The 22,495-nt window shown below is 30.5% G+C and overlaps 3 protein-coding genes across 3 annotated transcripts; all 3 read left to right on the plus strand.

Moving 5' to 3' along the window:
* Positions 1-1,178: 1,178 nt before the first annotated feature.
* LOC117236769 lies at positions 1,179-12,873 on the plus strand. Its single transcript, XM_033500015.1, has 12 exons — positions 1,179-1,436; positions 1,699-1,910; positions 2,021-2,807; positions 2,888-3,245; positions 3,330-3,714; positions 8,064-8,849; positions 9,097-9,524; positions 9,997-10,244; positions 11,597-11,846; positions 11,978-12,096; positions 12,216-12,375; positions 12,477-12,873. The coding sequence occupies exons 1-12, from the start codon at positions 1,292-1,294 to the stop codon at positions 12,553-12,555; spliced, it is 3,957 nt and encodes a 1,318-aa protein (XP_033355906.1). The 5' UTR covers positions 1,179-1,291; the 3' UTR covers positions 12,556-12,873.
* A 1,122-nt stretch (positions 12,874-13,995) lies between these two features.
* Positions 13,996-18,760, plus strand: LOC117238386 (heat shock 70 kDa protein cognate 5). Its single transcript, XM_033503261.1, has 11 exons — positions 13,996-14,252; positions 14,666-14,727; positions 14,845-14,990; positions 15,598-15,721; positions 15,820-16,128; positions 16,341-16,503; positions 16,593-17,049; positions 17,227-17,523; positions 17,634-17,821; positions 17,933-18,073; positions 18,155-18,760. The coding sequence occupies exons 1-11, from the start codon at positions 14,160-14,162 to the stop codon at positions 18,236-18,238; spliced, it is 2,064 nt and encodes a 687-aa protein (XP_033359152.1). The 5' UTR covers positions 13,996-14,159; the 3' UTR covers positions 18,239-18,760.
* Positions 18,761-20,040: 1,280 nt separating this feature from the next.
* On the plus strand, positions 20,041-22,059 carry LOC117238406 (protein farnesyltransferase/geranylgeranyltransferase type-1 subunit alpha). The gene is made up of 5 exons (XM_033503283.1): positions 20,041-20,336; positions 20,802-21,156; positions 21,248-21,448; positions 21,534-21,717; positions 21,798-22,059. Exons 1-5 carry the CDS (start codon positions 20,198-20,200, stop codon positions 21,903-21,905), a joined length of 987 nt encoding a protein of 328 aa, XP_033359174.1. The 5' UTR covers positions 20,041-20,197; the 3' UTR covers positions 21,906-22,059.
* The last annotated feature ends 436 nt before the right edge of the window (positions 22,060-22,495 follow it).

Genomic DNA, 22,495 nt, shown 5'->3' on the forward strand with positions numbered 1-22,495 from the left:
TCTAGCTTTATTCATGTCAATCTTTTCAAAATGCATTTGTATTGTTGTTATTTCAAAACGGGTATTACTTTCTGGGCGACTCTCATATGTTAAAAAAATATTACAATTTTTCAAAATTTACCTATTGTTTATTTTCATTTTTAAATAGTACACCACTACGTATCCTCCCCAAGTCTTATTATTTATTTAGTAATAAAACTGATTTTAAAAATTGCCTATATTCAGTTTTCACTAGCATTACATACTCTAGGAATATTTTCGTGAACATCCTGGGAAACTTATTGGTATTACCTGATATATATTACCACAATGACTGAAGACTCCTGAATAACTAAATAACAATTACGGTGCTGCAATGTGACGCCGGTAATATTTGCGTATGTTTACCAATATCTAATTTGGAAAAAAATATTGTTGTATAAAAAGATATTATGATGATTCTTTAACTGATAGAGGTTATGTCGTGAAGTACCTAATTTTGTATTAAATTGAGGAATTTATAAAAGAATTAATTCCACGATCTTATACATAGGTTCAGCAACTCTTCCAATTTTTGGTGGTGGGGGGATGTTATCATTTTGATGTACATATTTTAATTCCCTTACTAGCCACATGATGACGCCATTATGAAACTCCTCCAGCACGCACATACGCGTTTGTCATTAGTAACAGAAGTAATGCGTTATTTGACTCAAAATTTGAAAATTAAAGTAAGCACTTAATAATCAATGGAAAGTTATTGTTCATTCAAAACATTTTAAAATAAATGAAGCAGGATAAAGATAGTTCTACTACTATATCATTATAACGACATAAAATGTGCACTACAGAATTACCAGGAGAAAGTATGTTACCACGATTGTCTCTTTGAATCACTTCTTTTTTTATTATGATCCTTAAAATGTTTTTCATATATCAACTGTGAGTTAAATTTTGTTATACCAGGAATGGCGTCCGCCCATTTCTTTTCTAAATCAACATTTTTAAGTTTTTTAGATAACGAATCCTTTGCAACACAACACAGTACACACATTTTTTTCTCTTTACTCGTTTCTCTTTTCTATTCGAATATGTAGCGGCAGGCGCAGTAGTCGCTAGACCGCTACAAATGCACATGCGCGCTTGGGTAATTTCATGATCGCGCCACTATGCGGTTAGTAAAGGAATTAATATTACAGATGCATATGACATCAAAATGATATCCCCTTCGAACCTATGTATAATGTATATTGTATACGACCGTGATCATCGTAATTAATTCTTTGCAACAAATATTGACATATTTAATAAAATGGCATTAACAAGGAAAGAAATAGATGAAATGAAACCACAAATCGAAAAAGCAGTACATAAATTTCTCGGTTTTGGAGAACCTGCTATTGTTACCACGGCTGTCAATTGTATGACTTCAGGTTATGATAAACGCAAAACGGCAGGTTTGTAATAATCACTTACATGATTATCAATCATCACATCATTTGATTGTATTATTTATTAATTATACTATAACACTATTTATTAATTATGCTATTATTATACTATTCACATACATTCCTATTTTATCGTAGCATAGAATGAAGTGCATCAGAATTATATTTTCTTATAAATAATTTAATATGAGTAATCATAAGCTTTATTATAGATATGTAATTTCTATGACACAAATAATATATTTTTATAATATTCCCAACATTGTAGATAAATTATCTGCTTTATTGGAAGACAAGAAAGCTTTAAAATTGACGGAAAAAATATTCACAATATATGATGATGCCAAAGCAGCGCAGAAAAGTAAAAAACGAAATCATGTGGAAGATAAGGATAAGGACAAAGATGCAAAGAAACCTAGATTTAAGGATGATGAAGTCAAAAATGAAAAAACAACAGAAGCACAACTATCTGCAGATAAGGTATAAACTCATGTCAATGTGAACTAATATAAACATGTTGATATATTTACTATATTAATTCATATAGTATTATAGCTTTTATTTTATATTATTTTATTATTTTTATTTAGATAAAACAAATGATGGCAAATGCCCAAAGAGAAATCGAGGAAAGGAAAAGAGCATTGAAAGCTATAAAACAAGAAGAAGTTGCCCCAGTAAAACCTCTACTTAAAGCACGAGATTCTTTACCAACAGTAGGAAGCATGTATAATCAAGGTTTATTAAGTAAGACAGACTCCGACAAAGCAAGAAAAATTGCTGCTTTGCAAGCACAAATTAGAAGTAAACTAAGCTCCGGATTACTTGGAAATGTTAGTGTCCCAGATAAACCAACTCCGCTAATTTTGGATGAATCTGGCAGAACTGTAGATATAACCGGCAAGGAAGTGCAACTCACACAAGTGGTACCAACATTAAAAGCTAATATTCGAGCAAAAAAACGTGAAGAATTTAAAGCCCAATTGCAAGAATCAAAAGGCCCAGAAGAAATTCAAGACACCCACTTTTTTGATAATAGGATAGGTGTCAAACCGGCAGTGCGAGGCAAACGGACACTCAAATTTCACGAACCTGGAAAATTCCAGCAATTAGCAGAAAGAATTCGTATGAAAGCCCAATTAGAAAAATTACAAAATGAGATTAGTCAAATTGCCAGAAAGACTGGTATAAGTTCTGCAACTAAATTGGCGCTAATAGCGCCGAAAACAGAAGCTCTTAGTGAAGATGTGCCTAATGTAGAATGGTGGGATTCTGTTATATTAACAGGAGGATATCCGAACGAAGATGAATCTACTACCATTAAAAGTTCTACTATCACAAATCTTGTAGAACATCCCACGCAAATGCGACCACCAAGTATGCACTACCTAGTACATTTTTTTAGAGAACACTTATTTCAAATATGTAATTTTGGTTAATTATTTTTTTTATTTTAGCTGACCCTTTGAAACCAATATATATGCCTGTATTTTTAACGAAAAAGGAACGCAAGAAATTACGTAGGCAAAATAGACGAGAAGCATGGAAAGAAGAACAAGAGAAAATACGATTAGGTCTTGAACCTCCACCAGAACCAAAATTACGAATTTCGAATCTTATGCGAGTATTAGGTACAGAAGCTGTACAAGATCCTACGAAAATAGAAGCTCATGTCCGACAACAAATGGCTAAAAGATTAAAGGCACATGAGGATGCTAATGCAGCTCGAAGACTTACTGCTGATCAGCGACGAGAAAAGAAGGCAAGAAAAATTAAAGAAGATACCACGCTTGGTGTACATGTAGCTGTTTATAGGTGAGCTTAAAGATATGTAAATAAATACTATCTAACTATATAATACATATACGTATCATGTAAAAAGTAATACTATCATTACAGAATACGTGATCTTTTAAATAATGCTTCGAAAAAGTTTAAAGTGGAAACAAACGCAAAGCAACTTTATCTAACAGGCTGTGTAATGCTCTTCCGAGATTGCAATGTTGTTGTTGTTGAAGGAGGAGCCAAACAATTAAGTAAATACAAACGACTAATGATGAACCGGATTAAATGGGAGGAAGATATTATAAAAGATAACGGAAATGATGTGCCGAACAAATGTGTTCTTGTATGGGAAGGTACTAGTAAACAACGTCATTTTGGAGAAATCAAATTCAAAGTTTGCCCGATTGAAAAAATGGCGCGTGAACATTTTAAGAAACATCAAGTAGAACATTATTGGGACTTAGCATATAGTGGAGCAGTACTTGAAAATACAGACGATGTTCATTCTTAGAAACGGTTTTTATAATTACAGCAATAAATATTAACACCATAATATGAACGCAATCATAGATAATTTCAATACATTTTAAATAAACAATTATCATGGGAGCAAAAGATAGCAAGAAATGACTAATGTAAACAGTGACACATGGAGCGAAAATAAAAGTGCTCAAAGCCTCTTTAATAACAGTTTTATCTTTGAACAGTTATAGAAACCCTGGATCCAAGATATAAAATTTAATTTTCAAAAGAAGTTATTTGTTATTTATTATATCCAATCTAAGAAAAGATTTTTTTATCCATTATTATATAAATTTTTCTTTGGAGAACTGTACTGTTTATTACGAATACAGGAAAGTTGACTACATAAGTACTATACTTCTTATTAATTAGGAATAAGGATTTTAAAAAATATTATTAAAGAATGTATTGAACATATTAATATAAAATTGTATAACTCTCATCTGCTATCACTGACCTTTAAGTAAGCCAGTTTAATAATCACGAAGTACATATTATTTTACTTATCTTTCTCTTTTACATACCAATATGTAATATTAAATTCACGTTTATGAGGCAAAAATCTTCATATTCAATAAGAAATGTGACCCCATCACTTAACTTTGATTATTTTTGAAACAACTAACATCAACTGTTTGTTGAATACAGATACAGATTGTTATTAGCATACAAATAATTCTTATAAAGTTGTTTCACTCTCTTAATTGTAATCTATCTCCCTACGCGCGCCATAAATAATCGCACGAGACGCGTAATACATACTATTTTACGGATTGCCGCATGAGGATTGTAGGCGTATATAAGACTGTGCATAACCAACGCAGTTAATCATTCGCAACGTCGTCCCCAAGAATCTTAATCTTTGGACAACGTTATAGTCGAGCCTATAAGTGTCAATTAGCACAGTATAATGGTACTAAGACCCTATACGAGAGGTATGCTGTAAAAGAACATGCATGTAATTATGCACATACAGCGTGCTATGTACACGAAAGTGCTAATGTACTTTGGATCCTTGAAACTGTACGTCCAACCGCGACTACGGATAACATAGACTATGAAAGGTAAACCTTGGTCTTGTTCATAATACCAATCCGGTTGCAGGAATGATGCGCTTTTACCGTATTTATAAGAGTTATATACGTTGGTTCAGCGTACCTTGTTGACATCCTACACTAGCATGATTCTTACTGGGCCCCACTCTTTAAACCCACGGAACGGACTGCAGTTTTACTTTCGTTCGAGGATCGGTCTCAGTTCAGGTTTACCGCTCCGTGCTCTTGCGTATACTCGGCGCGGTTCTTGCGAAATTTTACGAGGCAAATGAATTCTGTTATACGTTGTTGTAATTAATGTACAATCAATTACTGTCTGTCAATTACTACTGATACGATAGTTTTGGAAAAAATGTACTTGTGTGTGAAACGAAGGCCGGTCAACGGTATATTTCTTTTCCTGTCACGGTGAGTGTTTCCGCTTTCATTTTGCGAGATAAACGATATCTCGACTACATACTTCGGTACATCTCGAATCGCGACCTATGATTACAACTACATACTTGAATAATTTTTGTGAATAAAGTTGTTTCATCCGAATGTTTGACATAATTTAACGTTTGAAAATGATTTTTCCATTTGCATTTTTAAAATAATGTCAACATTACAGATAATTATGTGTTTAAAATTTCATCTAGTACATTAATTAATTAATGAAAAGAAACTAAAAATGTTTTAAAAATTCATTAGTAATGTGTCGCCTACTTTCTCAGTGAGTGGATTTGGCATAGATCATAGAAACACGTGTGTGTCAGCAAAACAAACATGTGTGAGTATAATCACTCAATGCACAGTGACTTATTTTCCTAATAAAAGTTACATAATTTATTTTTTGAAGTTGTTACAAGCAAATATTTTGTAATTTATATTTTATATATTATTTCAATATTTAGTTTACAAAGTAATCTTAATGCTAGAAAAATGATCACATGTATTTATTTTTGAATAAATATTAATTTCGTAGTAAATATCAATAATAGTATTAATATAAACAAATTTTTAACATGTATAACTCTTGGAAAGCTTCATCCGTTTACAATAATATAATACAACAATATAACACCCGTAACAATATAATAACATTTATTTTGTACCTGCATCAGATTGATATTTATAAATATTCTTATTAAGAAGAATTGTTAATGTTCGTGCAGGAAAATGTATATTTTACATGAGATACAATATAAAACAGACTTATTGATATACATACCGATGTATCAGAAAGCTAACTTTTAGTTATAAATCTTTCAAAATGGAAATTTATTGCGTTGAATACCTTTGTCACCATGTCATCAAAAGTTTGACAAAAAATATATTATGAAACATGTTTTTCTTAAAGGTCATGGTTCCTTTTACATTATTATTTTTAAATTAATATTTATAGGCATATATTTTCTAGGTAATGTTCTTGACATATAATTAAAAGAGAGTTCATCATCATTCACAAAAAGACATTTCAAAATAGTTACTAGTAAAAAAAAATATATGAAATCATATGAGATATAAATTTTTAGAAACTCTAAAATATAGTAGATTATATATACAACCAGAAATTTTTTTTATATATACTTTAATTGTACTTATATGTGTGTGCCTACTTAAAAATAGAGAAACAGGAAGAATCGTCAAATAATTGATATAGATATAGCATTAATGATTTACCAACATCGGTGTTATCAAGTCACATCTCAAAATAACGTGTATGCACGATTATATCTATTTATTTTTAATGGGAATTTGAAAATTTTCTTTAGCAAGAGCAAACCATGTTTCCAAATAACTTTCATCGATTTGTACAGCCACACTATTCGTGGACGCAGAAAAGATTACGTAAGAAAGTCACAAAAGAACCAGGAAAGAGTTAAATGTCAAACAACGAATCTTCTTTAATCTCTTCTTAAGGTCGCCCGTGTATCCCGTCGGTATGATAAAAAAAAGAATAGTTAAGTACCAGACTTAACTTCAAGATATATGTGGATGAAAGGATGAATGAATTTAATATTAAATAAGACGACACGATAAATAGAATGACGAACAGTGCTCCGTACAGAATGAGGCGAAATGCCATCTCCTAGACAAGGTCTCTAGGATCCATTGCAGTATCTGCAACAGAACAGACATTAGTCAGTCACGCGATTTGCTTCGTGTCGGCGTCGTTGTTTTATTAACGAGAAGATTAATCTATGGAGAAATTATAATACGAATTTTTTCTATATATATTTAATTGTATCGTGTGAAAAATTAGCTATTTTTGTCGCATACTTCATTTCAATTGCAATGCGGATGTAGAAACGACACGAACTTCTAATCCGAATGTGCCCAACCCTATAATTGTGTTTTTAATGGTTGATTCTATCGCGTCATTGTCAAGTTAGGTAATAACACAACCATTGAATTTACATGACAATTATTAGGTAACGTCAAGGTATACTACTGTATAATAGAAGTTATACACGATTTCTCACGAGTTCACTTCAAGTGGAAGGTACAAGATTATCATGGTGTTCTCAACACCTTCTATATTCTCACAATCTTAATAGTCAAGGGTTTCATACTGCTACGAAAGTTTCAGCTTTTGTTACGTTTAATTAGTCATTTTCGTTTCCTTCGGTACGAAGAAAGTAATTAATAGGAAAGAAATATAATGTAAGTTTCGATATAGAAGAATACTTCGTACTATCGTTATAATATGTAATTGCTATAAATAATTAAATATAAAAAATCAATTTATATACATTATCATTTATTGCTTGGTAAAAAGAAGTTCTTAGCAGATATTATCTTTGTTATGATTAGATTCCTTTAACGGTGATCTTGATGACCCATAAGATTATAAAATACCAATAGGTATTTATCCTAACAATGATTGTACTGCTTGTAACAAGAAATGAATGTTACCTTTTCGTTCCCACGATACTGGTAGTAAAGTTATTTTCTATGGGTATGTTATTCCCAAGTTTATTACAGATAATTGATGAATTTTTTTCTCACAAGATTACTCTCGAACGAACTAGAATTGCTGCAAGAATCAGCATTTATTATCATATAAACGCTTTCTGTTCCCACAGTTTTATTTCTTTTAAAGGTCTGCCGTTGCCATTGAATTTTAATATTATATATAAACCGTTACCATCGTTTTCACTATCAAAAATTGAAGCTTAACTACAAGTGGAAACAATATACATAATGAGATAAAAACAGATCGATCGTAATATTCGGATAATTATGTGCGGTGATATAGATAGAGACAAGCTATATTTTCTATCTTCAGATTTCGATTCGCAGATTCCTTGCCACGTTGGTACTCATCAAAGGTACTACATTACCGTCAAATATGTTACTGGATCTGGGTAGGCGTACAAATATTTCGATGGAGAAATACGATCAGGCGGAGCGAGCAATCCTGAACTCGCGGACACATTTGAATCACGGTTCTCCTTCGTGGTACCTCGGTGTGTCACATGAAATGACCGAACACGCTCAGAATCTCTCAAGGAAAGCTCTACGGATAGAAACGATGGCCGTAATGCTGGTAGAAGCTTTGAACATGTCATCAAAAGAAGCATCTTCCGTATTACCATCGGTAACTGCAATCAGTTGTCCTGACTCGCCTACATATTTGCAAGTGATGGCCAGCTGCAAGAAGATCGATCCTCGCTACAGAACGCACAGCGGGAAATGCAATAACGGTTTGCATCCGACTTGGGGCGCAGCTCTAGAAGCTTATATACGGTTCTTGCCAACTGAATACGTCGATGGTGTTTCTCTACCGCGTATAGATTTACCTAGCGCCAGGGACGTCTCTTTGAGAGTTCATTCCGGAGGATCCGATCTTAAACATCCGTATCTAATGGCGCTCACCGCGCTCTTTGGTCAATTCCTCATTCACGATCTCGCGCACACGCCAAAGATGGAACTACCCGATGGGGCGAGACTAAAATGTTGCGACGTGGATTACGAACACTTTCATCCAGAATGTTTTCCAATCCGAGCCAATAATGTTGTCGGCTGCATGGAATATTCTAGATCGGCGCCGCACCCAGGAAATTCGCTACAGGTAATTGAAATATAGCGTGTGAATGAAATCCCTTGCAGGAACTCTTTGCAGGAATTCCTAATATGTAACGTGTTTACTAAGTATTAGATAAGTGGGAAAGTCTTGTCTGTTCTTGTATTATCCATCAACAGCATAGTTTTGTTCAATAAATTATGATGGATTTGAGTAGAAATTAATTTTGTTCTTCTTAGTTAAAATGTCTTAACGCGGTACTTACCAAACAGTGTAAAAGTATTTTTCTACGTAGGGATGCAAATTGGGTCCTCGGCAGCAAATCAACCAAGCGTCATCGTACTTAGACCTTTCCCCTGTTTATGGGAGTTCCGAAGATGTAGCGCAAGCTCTGCGATCCGGTAAGGGTGGTTTGCTTAATACACAGAGGAAGAACTTGCCCATGCCTTCGCCTAAGTATGAAAGTTGCAGAAGCGCGAACAAAGCTTTCCCATGTTTTCTTAGCGGGGATTCACGGGTAAACGAGAACCCCGGTCTCACTCTAATGCATGTACTTTTTCTACGTGAACATAACCGAGTCGCTACAGAGCTAGGACGACTGAATCCTCACTGGGATGACGAGAGACTCTATCAGGAAGCAAGAAGGATCGTTATCGCAGAAATGGAGCATATAACTTACAACGAGTTTCTACCCGTTGTTCTCGGAGAAACAACTCTCGACAAGTACGTGTTCTCTCTTTCCTTTTATAATTAATTTCACGGATTAACAGTTTCATTCGTTACATACGCACCACAAAATTTTAATTCGGTCTTATTGATAATTGTATAGTTATTTTATTGATATGACTATAACCCATAACTATTTAGACAGTTACAATAGTACATTTCAATCTAAAGGTTCATATATTCGTTATATTTTTAAAGTTATGATTGAAAAACGTTCCTCTACTGTCAGTTTGTTATCTGCTACCGTAGCTGGAATCAAATGCTCTTATTATTTAACTAGTGTTCTCGTCGATATTTACTACTTTTTTATATGGTTGCCTGAAATAAGATCAGAGATTCAAACTAAACCTTACAGTTTCATTTCTAGTATACTTGCATATTTGCAATAATTTGATAGTGTCTAGATACTTATGGATATTACTGTATATATGTGTATGTAAAATGATTCGATTTTTTGGAAAACTGGAAGATATCAGTTACGCTTAACGCATCGAGGATACTTTCGAGGCTACGATACTCGAACGGATGCGACACTTTCAAACGCTGCCGCCTCTGCTGGACTCTTCTTCATTGCCACGCTGACCCCAAAAACCCTCGACCTAGTTGACTCGCGATCGGCGTTAAAGTCTGGAGAAAGGTCCTTACTATCGGCCTTCTACGCTCCGCAAGAGTTCTATGAAGCTGGTGCTATTGATCGCCTGATTGCTGGCGCTACAGGTCAGTTGAAATTACATGTAAATATAATTTTAATGAAAAACATCCCTAAGCATACGTACATCTCATAAGATTTAATCATCAAAAGTTATATGCATATACATGTAGCTAATAGAGTTCGACGTGATAGCACAAGATACGATTAGTCTGGTGTACGTCTGACTATAGGTTTCACAAGATCAATTACTTTATTGAACATAAATTACATACTGTAAATACACGAGGATTCTGCTATGATATGCCAAATGGTAGTGGATACGTACTTTCGTTTCATGAACAGAAAATATGTTTTAAACTATTCTAAAGAATTATTAAAAATCATAATTTTACAGATAAAGATCATCAAGATACCGTTAAGCTACCTTATATATTACTCATAGGTTTATTAAAAATTTCTAATTGTAAACATTTTTCTATTAAAATATAGTTAACTTTCAACAATTTTTGACAATCGACTGTGATATTACGGGACTTTCCAATATCATTTTTTTAACATCGAATAGTATGCTATTTTAAAAACTTTATGAAACTTAAATAAATTTCTTTACTCAGTTTCATATTTAGTATAATTAATATTTATATTAAGAAATCGATTATATATTAAATAAAATTCTAATTAGATCTAGTCAGTTAAATGAATACTATAATTGATTAACTATAAAAACTAAACTCGATTGCGATTGCGTAATTGATAATATTTGATTGTTTAGTCTTTAAAATTAAGTTTTCGTTCGTATTTGTTCCTCCAATCAAAACAAAAGATATAGTTACGGTTAATGTACAATAATGTGTGTCAATCCAAATGGCATTAGTTCAAGTAAATTATTTGACTCGTAGTTATTTATTGTTAGAGTCGTTTGTTGCTTCAAATGGCAAAGTTTTTAACGCAACCTTTCGAAGTATGCATCAGTTACAGAATGTAATAGACTATTTACGTTAAGTGATCCTTACTATCTGTAGGTTCGAAGATTCATAATAGTCTAGACCTTTAGATACAAAAATTCATAATTTTTAAATTGTATAATAACATATCCCGATGACATGATGAGCGATGATCGAAATGATATATTGCGATGTAAAATCATTTATTCGAATAAAAATTCTGTTAGGATATTACACTCTGTCAAATAGAAAACTAAAACGGTTTTATCCAATTTATATTTTCATTGTACATATCTACTACGATTTTAAGATTTTACAATAATATTTAAAAGAAAAATGTTAAAATGTGTTAAAAGTATATATAGAATTTAGATAAAATTTTTTTAAATATTGTTACGATCTGCTAACACATTGCCCCATGAGAACTTGGTTTTAATGACGATCTAGGATGCAAGATTTAATTTCCGCGACAGCGGGACATTCTAGGAAGCCATTGCCACCAGGACTGAATGAAATACTTTTGGAACGATATTTCCATGATGGAAAAAGCAACGACATTCCCGTGGATTACGCTGCGCAGATCATACAACAGGGAAGGGATCATGGTTTGCCATCTTATGTCAGATGGCGATCATTTTGTAATTTAGCACATGTCAGTAGTTTTGAACATCTTAGAGGAGCAATGTCCAAAGATACTATAGAAAGACTTCGAAATGTTTATAAGTAAGATATAATTATAATAATTTATTATTTGAACCTGAATACATTTTAATTTATAATTTATAGTTAATAATTTGTTTCATTAACTAGTTGTTGAAACGAGTACTATTTACAGTTTCTTTTTCAATTTACAGAAATGTAGAGGATATAGATTTAGTAACAGGATTGCTTTCGGAAGCACCATTACCTGACTCAGTCTTAGGACCAACGTTTCTTTGTTTATTGGGCCGTACTTTTCGGAATATTCGTTTTGGTAAGTGATCCGCGATGTCTATATTCATTACAAAAGTATGTAAGACTCTTCGCTTTGGAAGTATATATTTTATGATTAATTTCATTGATTAATGTAACATCTCATAAATTATAATACAGGTGACAGATATTGGTATGAGAATGGAAATACCCCAGGATCGTTTACCTTATATCAATTAGAAGAGATCCGAAAAATCACAATGACGCAAATATTATGTTACAATGGTGAAAGATTGAATTGGGTGCAACCTAGAGCGTTTCTTCTAAGAGATCGTTTTTTGTAAGTTTATTGCTTTATTTTTATTTGAATAAACTTTTAAAATAATAGTATATAGTTATTTTCCTCAGACAAAAGAAATAATAGTCAATGTTAATTTTTAGAAACGAAGTGATAAACTGTACGATACACAAAAGCGGATCGCCGAATCTTTCATTTTGGGAAGAAAGGAATAATTCATAACTTTTTAGCTACTTGTAATTGTACATAGCAAATATTACATAGCTATTATTAACAGAAAACGCTAGAACTTATGTTAATCAACATTGTTCCTTATCATAGAAGCTATAAATCCGTATATTTCATTTTCTTTTCCAAGACGATAAATTAAAAAAAAAATTATTAAATCAAAAATGAATAAAAGTAATTATAAATGAAACACACACTTGCTACTTACTACTTAAAAATTATGTATCTGATGCACATACTAATGTGTATCTCTTTCACTATGTCGTATTTAATATTTTTTATACATTTTGTAATAACTACAACTATAACTACATTAATAATGATTGTACTTAAAAAATACATACAATACATACAATATATACAATACAAAAATTTTAAAAATATATCATTGAAATATAAACACTCCCGTATTTTCTGTACATAAAATAACATCAAATATCTTTCAGAACTGACAGATTATAGAAAATAATATATAGTTAAAGAACAATAAAAAATATCAAAATACAGAGATGTTTTCATTTCTACAATAATTATTCCTATATATAAATAGATTCCTCGTAATATACATATATAAAACTATTCGGAATTTTGAGTGGCCGTCCGATTATGGCAGGGGCAGGCCCATTCTCTTTAGTAAATTCCGAATTGCATGTCCTCCCCGAGCTGTAAACCTAACGACTGCGAGGTGAGGTAAAAAAACCCTTAGAAAGGACCAGATCGACCGATCGGTTTGACCTGACCGGTTACTCTTTAGTCGATAATTCGCAACAAAAACATTTTCATTCATTTTTATCATTACAATAAAATTAATAGCTACCAACAATTATTTAATGTCCAAAAAATTAAACAAGAGAATAATAGATTATTGCTTAAAACAATGTAACGAGAAGTATTTGTCAATAAAAACTTTATACTTCAAATCAGTTCATGTTGTAAATTTTTGCAACATATACGATATCAAATAACAATATTACAGTGTGCTTATATAATTAACCTTTTTTATACTTTCTAAATAATGCACATTTTAAAATAATATTCATAATTAATTGCATGTCTTGTAAATTTTAAGCTAATTATTATTTTACTATTGTTGATTGTATTACATAACTGCAATATCTCGTGGCATCACTTTTTAAACTCCGGAAGCAGCTGGATGTAATACTTCCATAGACAATTTTCGTTGTTGACTAATTATATCTTTTACTTTTTATAATAAAATAATGAAATATACCAACTCATATTATAATAATTTAAATATTATATAATATATTTTATTTCCCTAATTTCAGATTTTTATCATTTGTTTGATTAATGATTACGATATCTATACTGTTGTGGAATATTCGGGGTAATTCTCGAGTAACGAAGAGCAGGAAGGCCATGGAATACGTTGATTCGTATATTCTTCCAGGGCAGAGTACTCATTGGCCAAATAGTACTTTCTACATTGGTCGACAAAATGGAAGGTTCCTACTGCGCACATGGTATGCGCATTGTGCTAGTCTCTCTGAAGGTTGCATCATTACACATTAAGTTGGAGTATTCGCGTCTCTTTAAGTTTTTCATAAATTTGAAAGGATAAAACGTATAAAATCAAAATGTTGACCGCTGCAAGATTGTTAACTCGTAGTTGTAGCAATATAACCTACGACATTACTAGAAAACAACAATTCAGTACAATTGTTAAAAATGTAAGTTTCGATGGCGATTTACGGCACGGCGTGCAATTTCATTTATCGAATATTTTTATCTTGTATTGAATTTGTACAATTATTTGATCATGTAATAGGATTAAACTTATTATTTCATATCTATCTTTATTTTTTCAATGTTTTCTATAGCTAAATGTTCTTTTTATCAACATTAAGCATTAGCTATTTCGTAGCCGGCACGTGACCTGCCTTTAACAAAAATTATATATTTTTATGTATTTTAAATTAATTTTATAAAAAGATAGCATGATATTTATTACATTTACGTCTTTCTTATATGTCATTTATAACAAATGTTACAGGAAGTTTTTTTTTTGTATTATAATTAATTGTGTTATAGTAGGGTACATTAAATATAACATTTAGAATACGTAAATTAAAATATTTTTCAGGCTGCGGTTCCTGCATTGGCGGTACCCCAACGATTTACAGATCTGCAACAATATAGATACAAGTAAATTGTTCATGTTATAATTATTTTATGCATTAAAATTGTATTTAATTTTTATGTATTGTTAATAATGTAACTATGTTTTTAAATATCATGAATGAAAATCTATTATTTACTTAGATCCGAAGGCGTGAAAGGTGCAGTTATTGGCATTGATCTTGGAACAACATTTTCATGCGTAGCAGTTATGGAAGGAAAACAAGCCAAAGTTATAGAAAATGCAGAAGGATCACGAACAACTCCATCTTATGTAGCATTTACTAAAGGTCAGAATTTAAAATTTTATTTTCTTAAGTAGTGCAACATTAAAGTTTTAAACATATTTATCTTGCAGTAAAATATGTCTTCACATATATGAAATAAATATTTAACAATTTACATTATCAATAATTCACATTTATACATGCTAGTGAAATGAGTGATTTACATAGAAAGTTCGTAAGGTACATAAGACACACTGCTTATTAAATATGTTTATTTACTTCTTTTGTAATTTCTTCTCTGCTCAATGTATTAGTTTGTGAAAAAGGTCTTCTTGTGTTATTCAGTTATGTCGTGTTTTTTGTTTTTTTATCTGTTTGTACTATACTGAAATAACTGTTTCTTGATCAGAAAATACAAACATACAAATAAAATTTATTTAAAGACTATATAGTACGTAAATAAAACTAAAAGTGAATTAAATAGTAATTTTTAGTCATGTTAAATAAAACATAATTTGTACAATAAATACAATATTATAATTAATTTCTATTTATAATACAAGTAGAATTGAAACATTAAAACATAAGATACCAAATTAAATTAAATTATAAATTACTTTCTTAGTTAAATTACTTTCTATAAATTACTTTAATTATAAATAACTTTCAGATGATGAACGTTTAGTTGGTATGCCAGCTAAACGTCAGGCAGTTACAAATTCAGCAAACACATTTTATGCTACAAAACGATTAATTGGACGAAAATTCGACGATCCTGAAGTCAAAAAGGATATGTATGTACATTTTGTACGCGTGTATGTGTGTGTGTGTGCGCATGCACACGTATATGTTAATAAATGTAATATTTTTTTTTAAATCATTATAATTTTAGGAAAACTGTGTCTTATAAAATTGTTCGAGCTTCTAATGGAGATGCATGGATACAAGGAGGTGATGGTAAAATGTATTCCCCTAGTCAAATTGGTGCATTTGTACTCATAAAGATGAAGGAAACTGCTGAATCGTATTTAAGTACACCAGTAAAAAATGCTGTAATTACTGTTCCTGCATATTTCAATGATTCCCAAAGACAGGCTACCAAGGATGCTGGTCAAATTTCAGGGCTTAATGTACTTAGGGTAATCAATGAACCAACAGCAGCTGCCCTTGCATATGGCATGGATAAAACAGAAGATAAAATGTGAGAATTTCAATATTTTTAATTATATTATAAACTTAATATTAATGCATATAAAGTACATCAAAACAAGAGTGATGCCATTATTTTTCGTCTCTTAGAACTATTGCATTATACGTGCTGAATTTATTTTCTGACTATTTTTATAAAATATTATTCATTATTTTGATTAATAAAAAAAGCATGCTCTTTAAATATATGGTATATTCTTTTAGCATTGCAGTATACGATTTAGGAGGTGGTACTTTTGATATTTCAATTTTGGAAATCCAAAAAGGAGTCTTTGAAGTTAAATCCACAAATGGAGATACCTTTTTAGGAGGTGAAGACTTTGATAATGCATTAGTTAATTATCTTGTATCAGAATTTAAAAAAGAGGTATATATATTGAAGTAATCTGTATTATTTTTAATATGTACTAAAAGTGATTATATATGATATTTTAACATTTTCATTTTTGCGTACAGCAAGGCATAGATATAACTAAAGACGCAATGGCAATGCAAAGGTTAAAGGAAGCAGCTGAGAAGGCAAAGATTGAATTGTCTAGTTCTTTACAAACTGATATAAATTTACCTTACTTAACTATGGACTCTAGTGGGCCAAAACATTTAAACCTCAAGCTTTCAAGAAGTAAATTCGAAAGTCTTGTTGCTGATTTAATTAAACGTACTATTCAGCCATGTCAAAAAGCACTTTCTGATGCTGAAGTAACGAAGTCTGACATTGGTGAAGTATTATTAGTTGGTGGTATGACAAGAGTACCTAAAGTTCAACAGACTGTACAAGATATTTTTGGACGCCAACCATCCAAGGCAGTAAACCCCGATGAAGCTGTTGCTGTAGGTGCTGCTGTTCAAGGTGGTGTCCTTGCTGGAGATGTAACAGACGTTCTTCTTTTGGACGTTACCCCTCTGTCACTTGGTAAATGATTCTTTCTTTATATATTTCATCAAAACTATTTTTAGACTATGATGTTTATAACAACTAATCTTCTCTCTGAACAAAATGAAGACTTTAATCTCCTGAGTTTTGATGAAATAAATTTTTTATTTTTTAGTTATGGTCATAGAATTGTTGAAGTTTAATGTATTATTTAAGGTATTGAAACACTGGGTGGCGTTTTCACACGATTAATTTCTCGAAATACAACGATTCCCACCAAAAAGAGTCAAGTATTCTCTACAGCTGCTGATGGTCAGACTCAAGTAGAAATCAAAGTACACCAAGGCGAACGAGAAATGGCTAGCGATAATAAACTTTTGGGACAATTTACTCTTGTTGGAATTCCACCCGCACCTAGAGGAGTACCACAAATAGAAGTCACATTTGACATTGATGCCAATGGCATTGTTCACGTATCTGCTAGGGATAAAGGAACTGGAAAAGAACAACAAAGTATGTAAACGTATGAATTAAATCCAATATATTTTTTTACGAATGAATTAAGTTTTTATACACACAAACAAAATTATTTTATTTATTCAATTTTTATTTTTTATTTACAGTCGTTATTCAATCAAGTGGCGGTCTTAGTAAAGATGAAATTGAAAACATGGTGAAAAATGCTGAACAATATGCTAAGCAAGATAAAGTAAAAAAAGAAAGAGTTGAAGCTGTGAATCAAGCTGAGGGAATTATTCACGATACGGAATCCAAATTGGAGGAATTTAAAGCACAATTGCCACAAGACGAAGTAAGGCTTTATATATAGTATTATTACATACATAGTATATGATATTATATGATATACCATGTCAAATCAACTTCCCTTTCGTCATAATACCATTTAAACAATGATTTATAGTGTGACAAACTCAGAGAATTGGTTGCAAAAATGCGAGAAACATTAGCTAAGAAAGACGATACGGAACCAGAAGAGATCAAGAGACAGACAAATGAATTACAACAAGCTAGTCTTAAACTGTTTGAAATGGCGTATAAGAAAGTGCGTACTTTATTGATTACTAAAATATTGATTATTACTAAATTCATTATATTTATTAAATTTATTTGATTATATATATAGATGGCCGCAGAACGAGAAGGACAAAGTCAAAATCAACATCAGCAACAGGAAGATGGGCCTGAGAAGAAAGAAGAGAAGAATTAATCCAAGAACTAAATATGTACCAAATTTTCATTATGTACGTAAAGTGAATCTTTGCAAAGAAATGCTATACATAGTACGTTATTTATTATGCACTACAATTTTGTTATCAGAAGTAAAATTGTAAACTCTGTATATAACTGCTTGCATTATAGCATTTGTTGCTATCATATTTTGTATCATTACATGCAAAAAGTGTCAAAACATAATTTTCATTGGTTTCAAACACTTGGCCATATATAACAACAGTAATGAAAATTGGTAGCTCACAAAAAATGCGATTGTAAAACTGTTGATTCAGTATGAATGTGGGAGAAAATAATAAGAGAATGCGATGAATGCTCGATACAAAACAGATTATTCCTTAGGAAGTGCGCGATATGTAGATTATTTTAGGTAATATTGTATTATGAAATATGATGTTATTAAAATTTTTTATTTGAAACACACAGCTCTAGAATATAACTACAATGTTTTTGATGTGTTATCTAATAAATTTATGAAAAATTAATGTATTTGTAAATATATGCAAAGTGTCTTACTATAAAATTGTATAAAATGTTTTTGCAACTGTTAGAAGTAGTAATTAATACTTTAATATTTATTAAGTTCTATCAATAATGAATTTCATTCTTTTTTATTGAAATGTATCCTAAATTTTCTTTGAAATATTTTTACAATTTATATTTATATATTTCAGAAATCCTGGTTAACATTGAATAAGGTACTTCTATTTAAAAATAAAAATATTGAGTTATTTCACAATATGTAAATCATGTTCATAAATTTGCATTTTTTAATACATTAAGCTTCAGTTAAATTGGTTTTTAATATATAGGTAAATACATTTTTGTTTTTTTGTATGAGAGAAAATGTATATATCCAAACAAAATATTGAACAATTTGAGAAAAGATTTTGTACAAGGACTAGTTTGTATTTTGTAATTCTATAAGGTATTTATGTATATTTTAAACAATTGTTTTTTGGAATTAGATAGGAATTACATAGTTATAATAATAAAATCAATCGCATATGCACAAATATGTACAAATAAGAATAATGTGTGATTAAAGTATAATGTTAAACATAAAATTATTATAGAACCTCAAATATCATATACACTTATACGTATAGTTCCTATATTTATTAAGAAAAAACAAACTCCAATAATGGCTATAGGTAAAATACGCAGCAAAAATAATAATAATTCTTATAAAGATTATTTCACGCTCTTTATGTGCACTCTGTACTTGTAATTACCGTAATTATATAAACATAATAAGATGTAACCGATTTTAATGTTAGCCGTACTGGATAACATATGAAGTATCGGAAGTGCAACTTTTGGTGTCTTGCAATAGAGATCATCGATAAAAAAGATAAAAATGGAAATAACGTATAAATATTATAATTGTAGTGAGCAGAAGTAATATATAAATAGTATTATTTTTGTGGATATATTGTATTTATATCTTTTTTATCAGCAATAAAAAAATGGATGTGATAAGATTTTATATATAGTCCATCCAACGACATAGTCAGATTAACTGTAGGCACATATAGAAGTTTGGTCGGTTGACCACTAGAGGCGATAATTTGTAGGGCATACTTTTGATTGAATTCCACCCATACTCGTCGGCGATCTCCTTATTCATTTCTAGCAGTGTAACATATACTATAGATAGTAACATATACTATAAATTTTCAAACTTTGGTGCATGGGGTATATCGGAATAAACCCACATTCGTGGAATAAAACATATCGAAATTATCGATTGTCATAAAAAATATATCGATAGTTTTCGATAGCGGAAATTATCGATACATTATCGATATTTCACTATATGTAATGGAGGCTTTAACAGGTTTGAAAAGATAAAACATAAAACTGATATTGTAGTTCAGTTGTGGAAGTAGATTTTCATTTTTGTCGTTTTACTAGTCTTTTGTAAAAATAAAAAATGATGGAAAGCTCTGACGAAAGTTCCGAAGAAACAAGTTGGGTATTATACAGGGATCGTGAAGAATGGAGAGATGTGGTTCCTGTACCGCAGGATGACGGCCCTAATCCTATTGTCTCAATTGCTTATTCTGAGAAATGTAAGTATTTTATATGTTTTATGGAATGTATATTATGATCAAATAACAATAAGGTCCTTAGTTCTATTTCGTTTGTATTATATTCTTGATCATGATTCGCTGCCTTATAACCTAACCTTATACATATACTTTAAAATATAATAGATAAGTATTCAAGTAGGTGTTAAAATAGAAAAATAAAACTGTAAATTAATGCAATATCGCATTGTTTATTATGAAATATATCATATTAAGTTTTAATTATATCTATTTCATGGTTAGAAAGAGAAAGTAAATATTACATAAATAGTTCAGATAATAAAAATAAATTATGAAAATCTGTGCAAAAAACATGTGCATTATTATTTTTTGTATAAAATAGATCATAATGTTTAGAAATTAAAAAATATTCCATCCATGCTCCTATATATTTCTGATAATTATATATAATATTTCTATTAACTAAAATTTTATTACTGTTTTAAGTTAGGGACTCATATGACTATTTCCGGGCTATCTTAAAATCTGGTGAAAAGTCGGAGCGTGCACTAGCTTTAACAGAAGATTGTATCTACCTTAATCCTGCAAACTATACAGTATGGCAATACAGGAGGGAGATACTTAGAGCTCTCGGCAAAGAATTGCGAGATGAATTAAAATCTACTAATATACTAACGGAATATAATTCTAAGAACTATCAAGTGTGGCATCATAGGAAACTTATTGTTGAATGGCTTCAAGATGCTAGTGGGGAACTAGAATTTACAGAAAATATTTTAAAAATTGATGCAAAGAATTATCATGTTTGGCAGCATCGTCAATGGTGTATAAAAACATTTAAGTTAGTATATCTTGTTTATCTTTATTATGTTTGTTAATTTATGATTTCAGATACTAACTAATAACAAATATTTTATTTATGTAATGTACAGTTTATTTGATAAAGAGTTGGAATATACAGAACATTTATTGAACGAAGATATTCGTAATAATTCTGCTTGGAATCAACGTTATTTCGTAATAAATAACACAACCAAGTTTGAACAAGATATAATTGACAGAGAAATTGAATACGCCTTAGATAAAATAGAATTAGTTAAAGGCAATGAAAGTGCTTGGAATTACCTTCGAGGGTACTGTTTGTCATTGTTGTTTATGTAATCCATATTTGTAAATTATGTAATTTAATTAATGTATGGATTATATACCATATTTTAGTATTTTGATGCATGATAGCAATGGTTTGGCTTATAATGAAAAAGTAAGACAGAAATGTGAAGACCTGTATAATGCTGGCTGCCGTGTTAATCATTTATTGGCCTGTATTATAGACATTTGTCAAGAAAAACCAATAACAGATGAGTCACCAGATTCAATATTTCATATTAATAATGCTCTTAAGGTATTGTCATTTTTACTTGTATAAATATTTATGCATTATACTAATAGAATTTATAATTGTATGTATAATTACAACTTTAGCTATGTAAAGAATTATCTGAGAAACATGATACAATAAGAAGGAGATATTGGGATTTTTTTGGACAACAATTATTGGATAAAATGAAGTCAGAGTCTATAAGTACGTAGTTTGTTCTACATTTTTATAAAAACACCACTTTAATTAATATGTTATAATTCATATATTTGAAAGGAACTGTGTATTATATGTTTGAAATACATATTGATATATGAAGCATATTGTTCATAAAATTTGATAATACATTTCAGTCAATATTATTAATTAAAGTAAATCACTTTACAAATAAGAGTTAGTTACTGGAAAGATTTTATAAGATATATACAACAAATTCATAATACTTTCTGCAATATTTTTAAGTGTAACAAAAAATAAATAAGTTATGTAACTATGATGGGAAAATAAAAAATGGTGAAGACTTTTATAAAGTATAATTTTTTTTTCGTTGTTAAGACCTTATTCTTGATAGGTATACTATTACGAAAGGATATAAAACAATCAACATTGATTATCTATTTATTTATAAAATAGTTACATACTTTCAAGTATAATACAATAACTAGTTAAGATAATCATATCAATATATTTATATAGACTTTGTTATAATTAAGGTAATTATGAACGCAGCGTTTCAAACGATGATTTTGTCGCCAAAAATATATTCGTGTGTTTTTAAAACTTTAATTTATTTCAGTAAGTA

The sequence above is a fragment of the Bombus vosnesenskii genome, unplaced genomic scaffold, assembly GCF_011952255.1.
Source record: "Bombus vosnesenskii isolate JDL3184/JDL3185 unplaced genomic scaffold, Bvos_JDL3184-5_v1.1 scf7180000013264, whole genome shotgun sequence".
In the NCBI taxonomy this organism is placed as follows: domain Eukaryota; kingdom Metazoa; phylum Arthropoda; class Insecta; order Hymenoptera; family Apidae; genus Bombus; species Bombus vosnesenskii.

Coding starts and splice junctions, on each gene's coding strand:
- LOC117236769 (XM_033500015.1), top strand. CDS start 1,292: ATGGCATTAACAAGGAAAGAAATAGATGAAATGAAACCACAAATCGAA. Junction 1,911..2,020: donor CACAACTATCTGCAGATAAG/GTATAAACTCAT, acceptor ATTTTTATTTAG/ATAAAACAAATGATGGCAAA. Junction 11,847..11,977: donor AGACTTCGAAATGTTTATAA/GTAAGATATAAT, acceptor TTCAATTTACAG/AAATGTAGAGGATATAGATT.
- LOC117238386 (XM_033503261.1), top strand. CDS start 14,160: ATGTTGACCGCTGCAAGATTGTTAACTCGTAGTTGTAGCAATATAACC. Junction 17,050..17,226: donor CGTTACCCCTCTGTCACTTG/GTAAATGATTCT, acceptor GTATTATTTAAG/GTATTGAAACACTGGGTGGC. Junction 18,074..18,154: donor TTGAAATGGCGTATAAGAAA/GTGCGTACTTTA, acceptor TTATATATATAG/ATGGCCGCAGAACGAGAAGG.
- LOC117238406 (XM_033503283.1), top strand. CDS start 20,198: ATGATGGAAAGCTCTGACGAAAGTTCCGAAGAAACAAGTTGGGTATTA. Junction 21,157..21,247: donor TGGTGTATAAAAACATTTAA/GTTAGTATATCT, acceptor TGTAATGTACAG/TTTATTTGATAAAGAGTTGG. Junction 21,449..21,533: donor GCTTGGAATTACCTTCGAGG/GTACTGTTTGTC, acceptor ACCATATTTTAG/TATTTTGATGCATGATAGCA.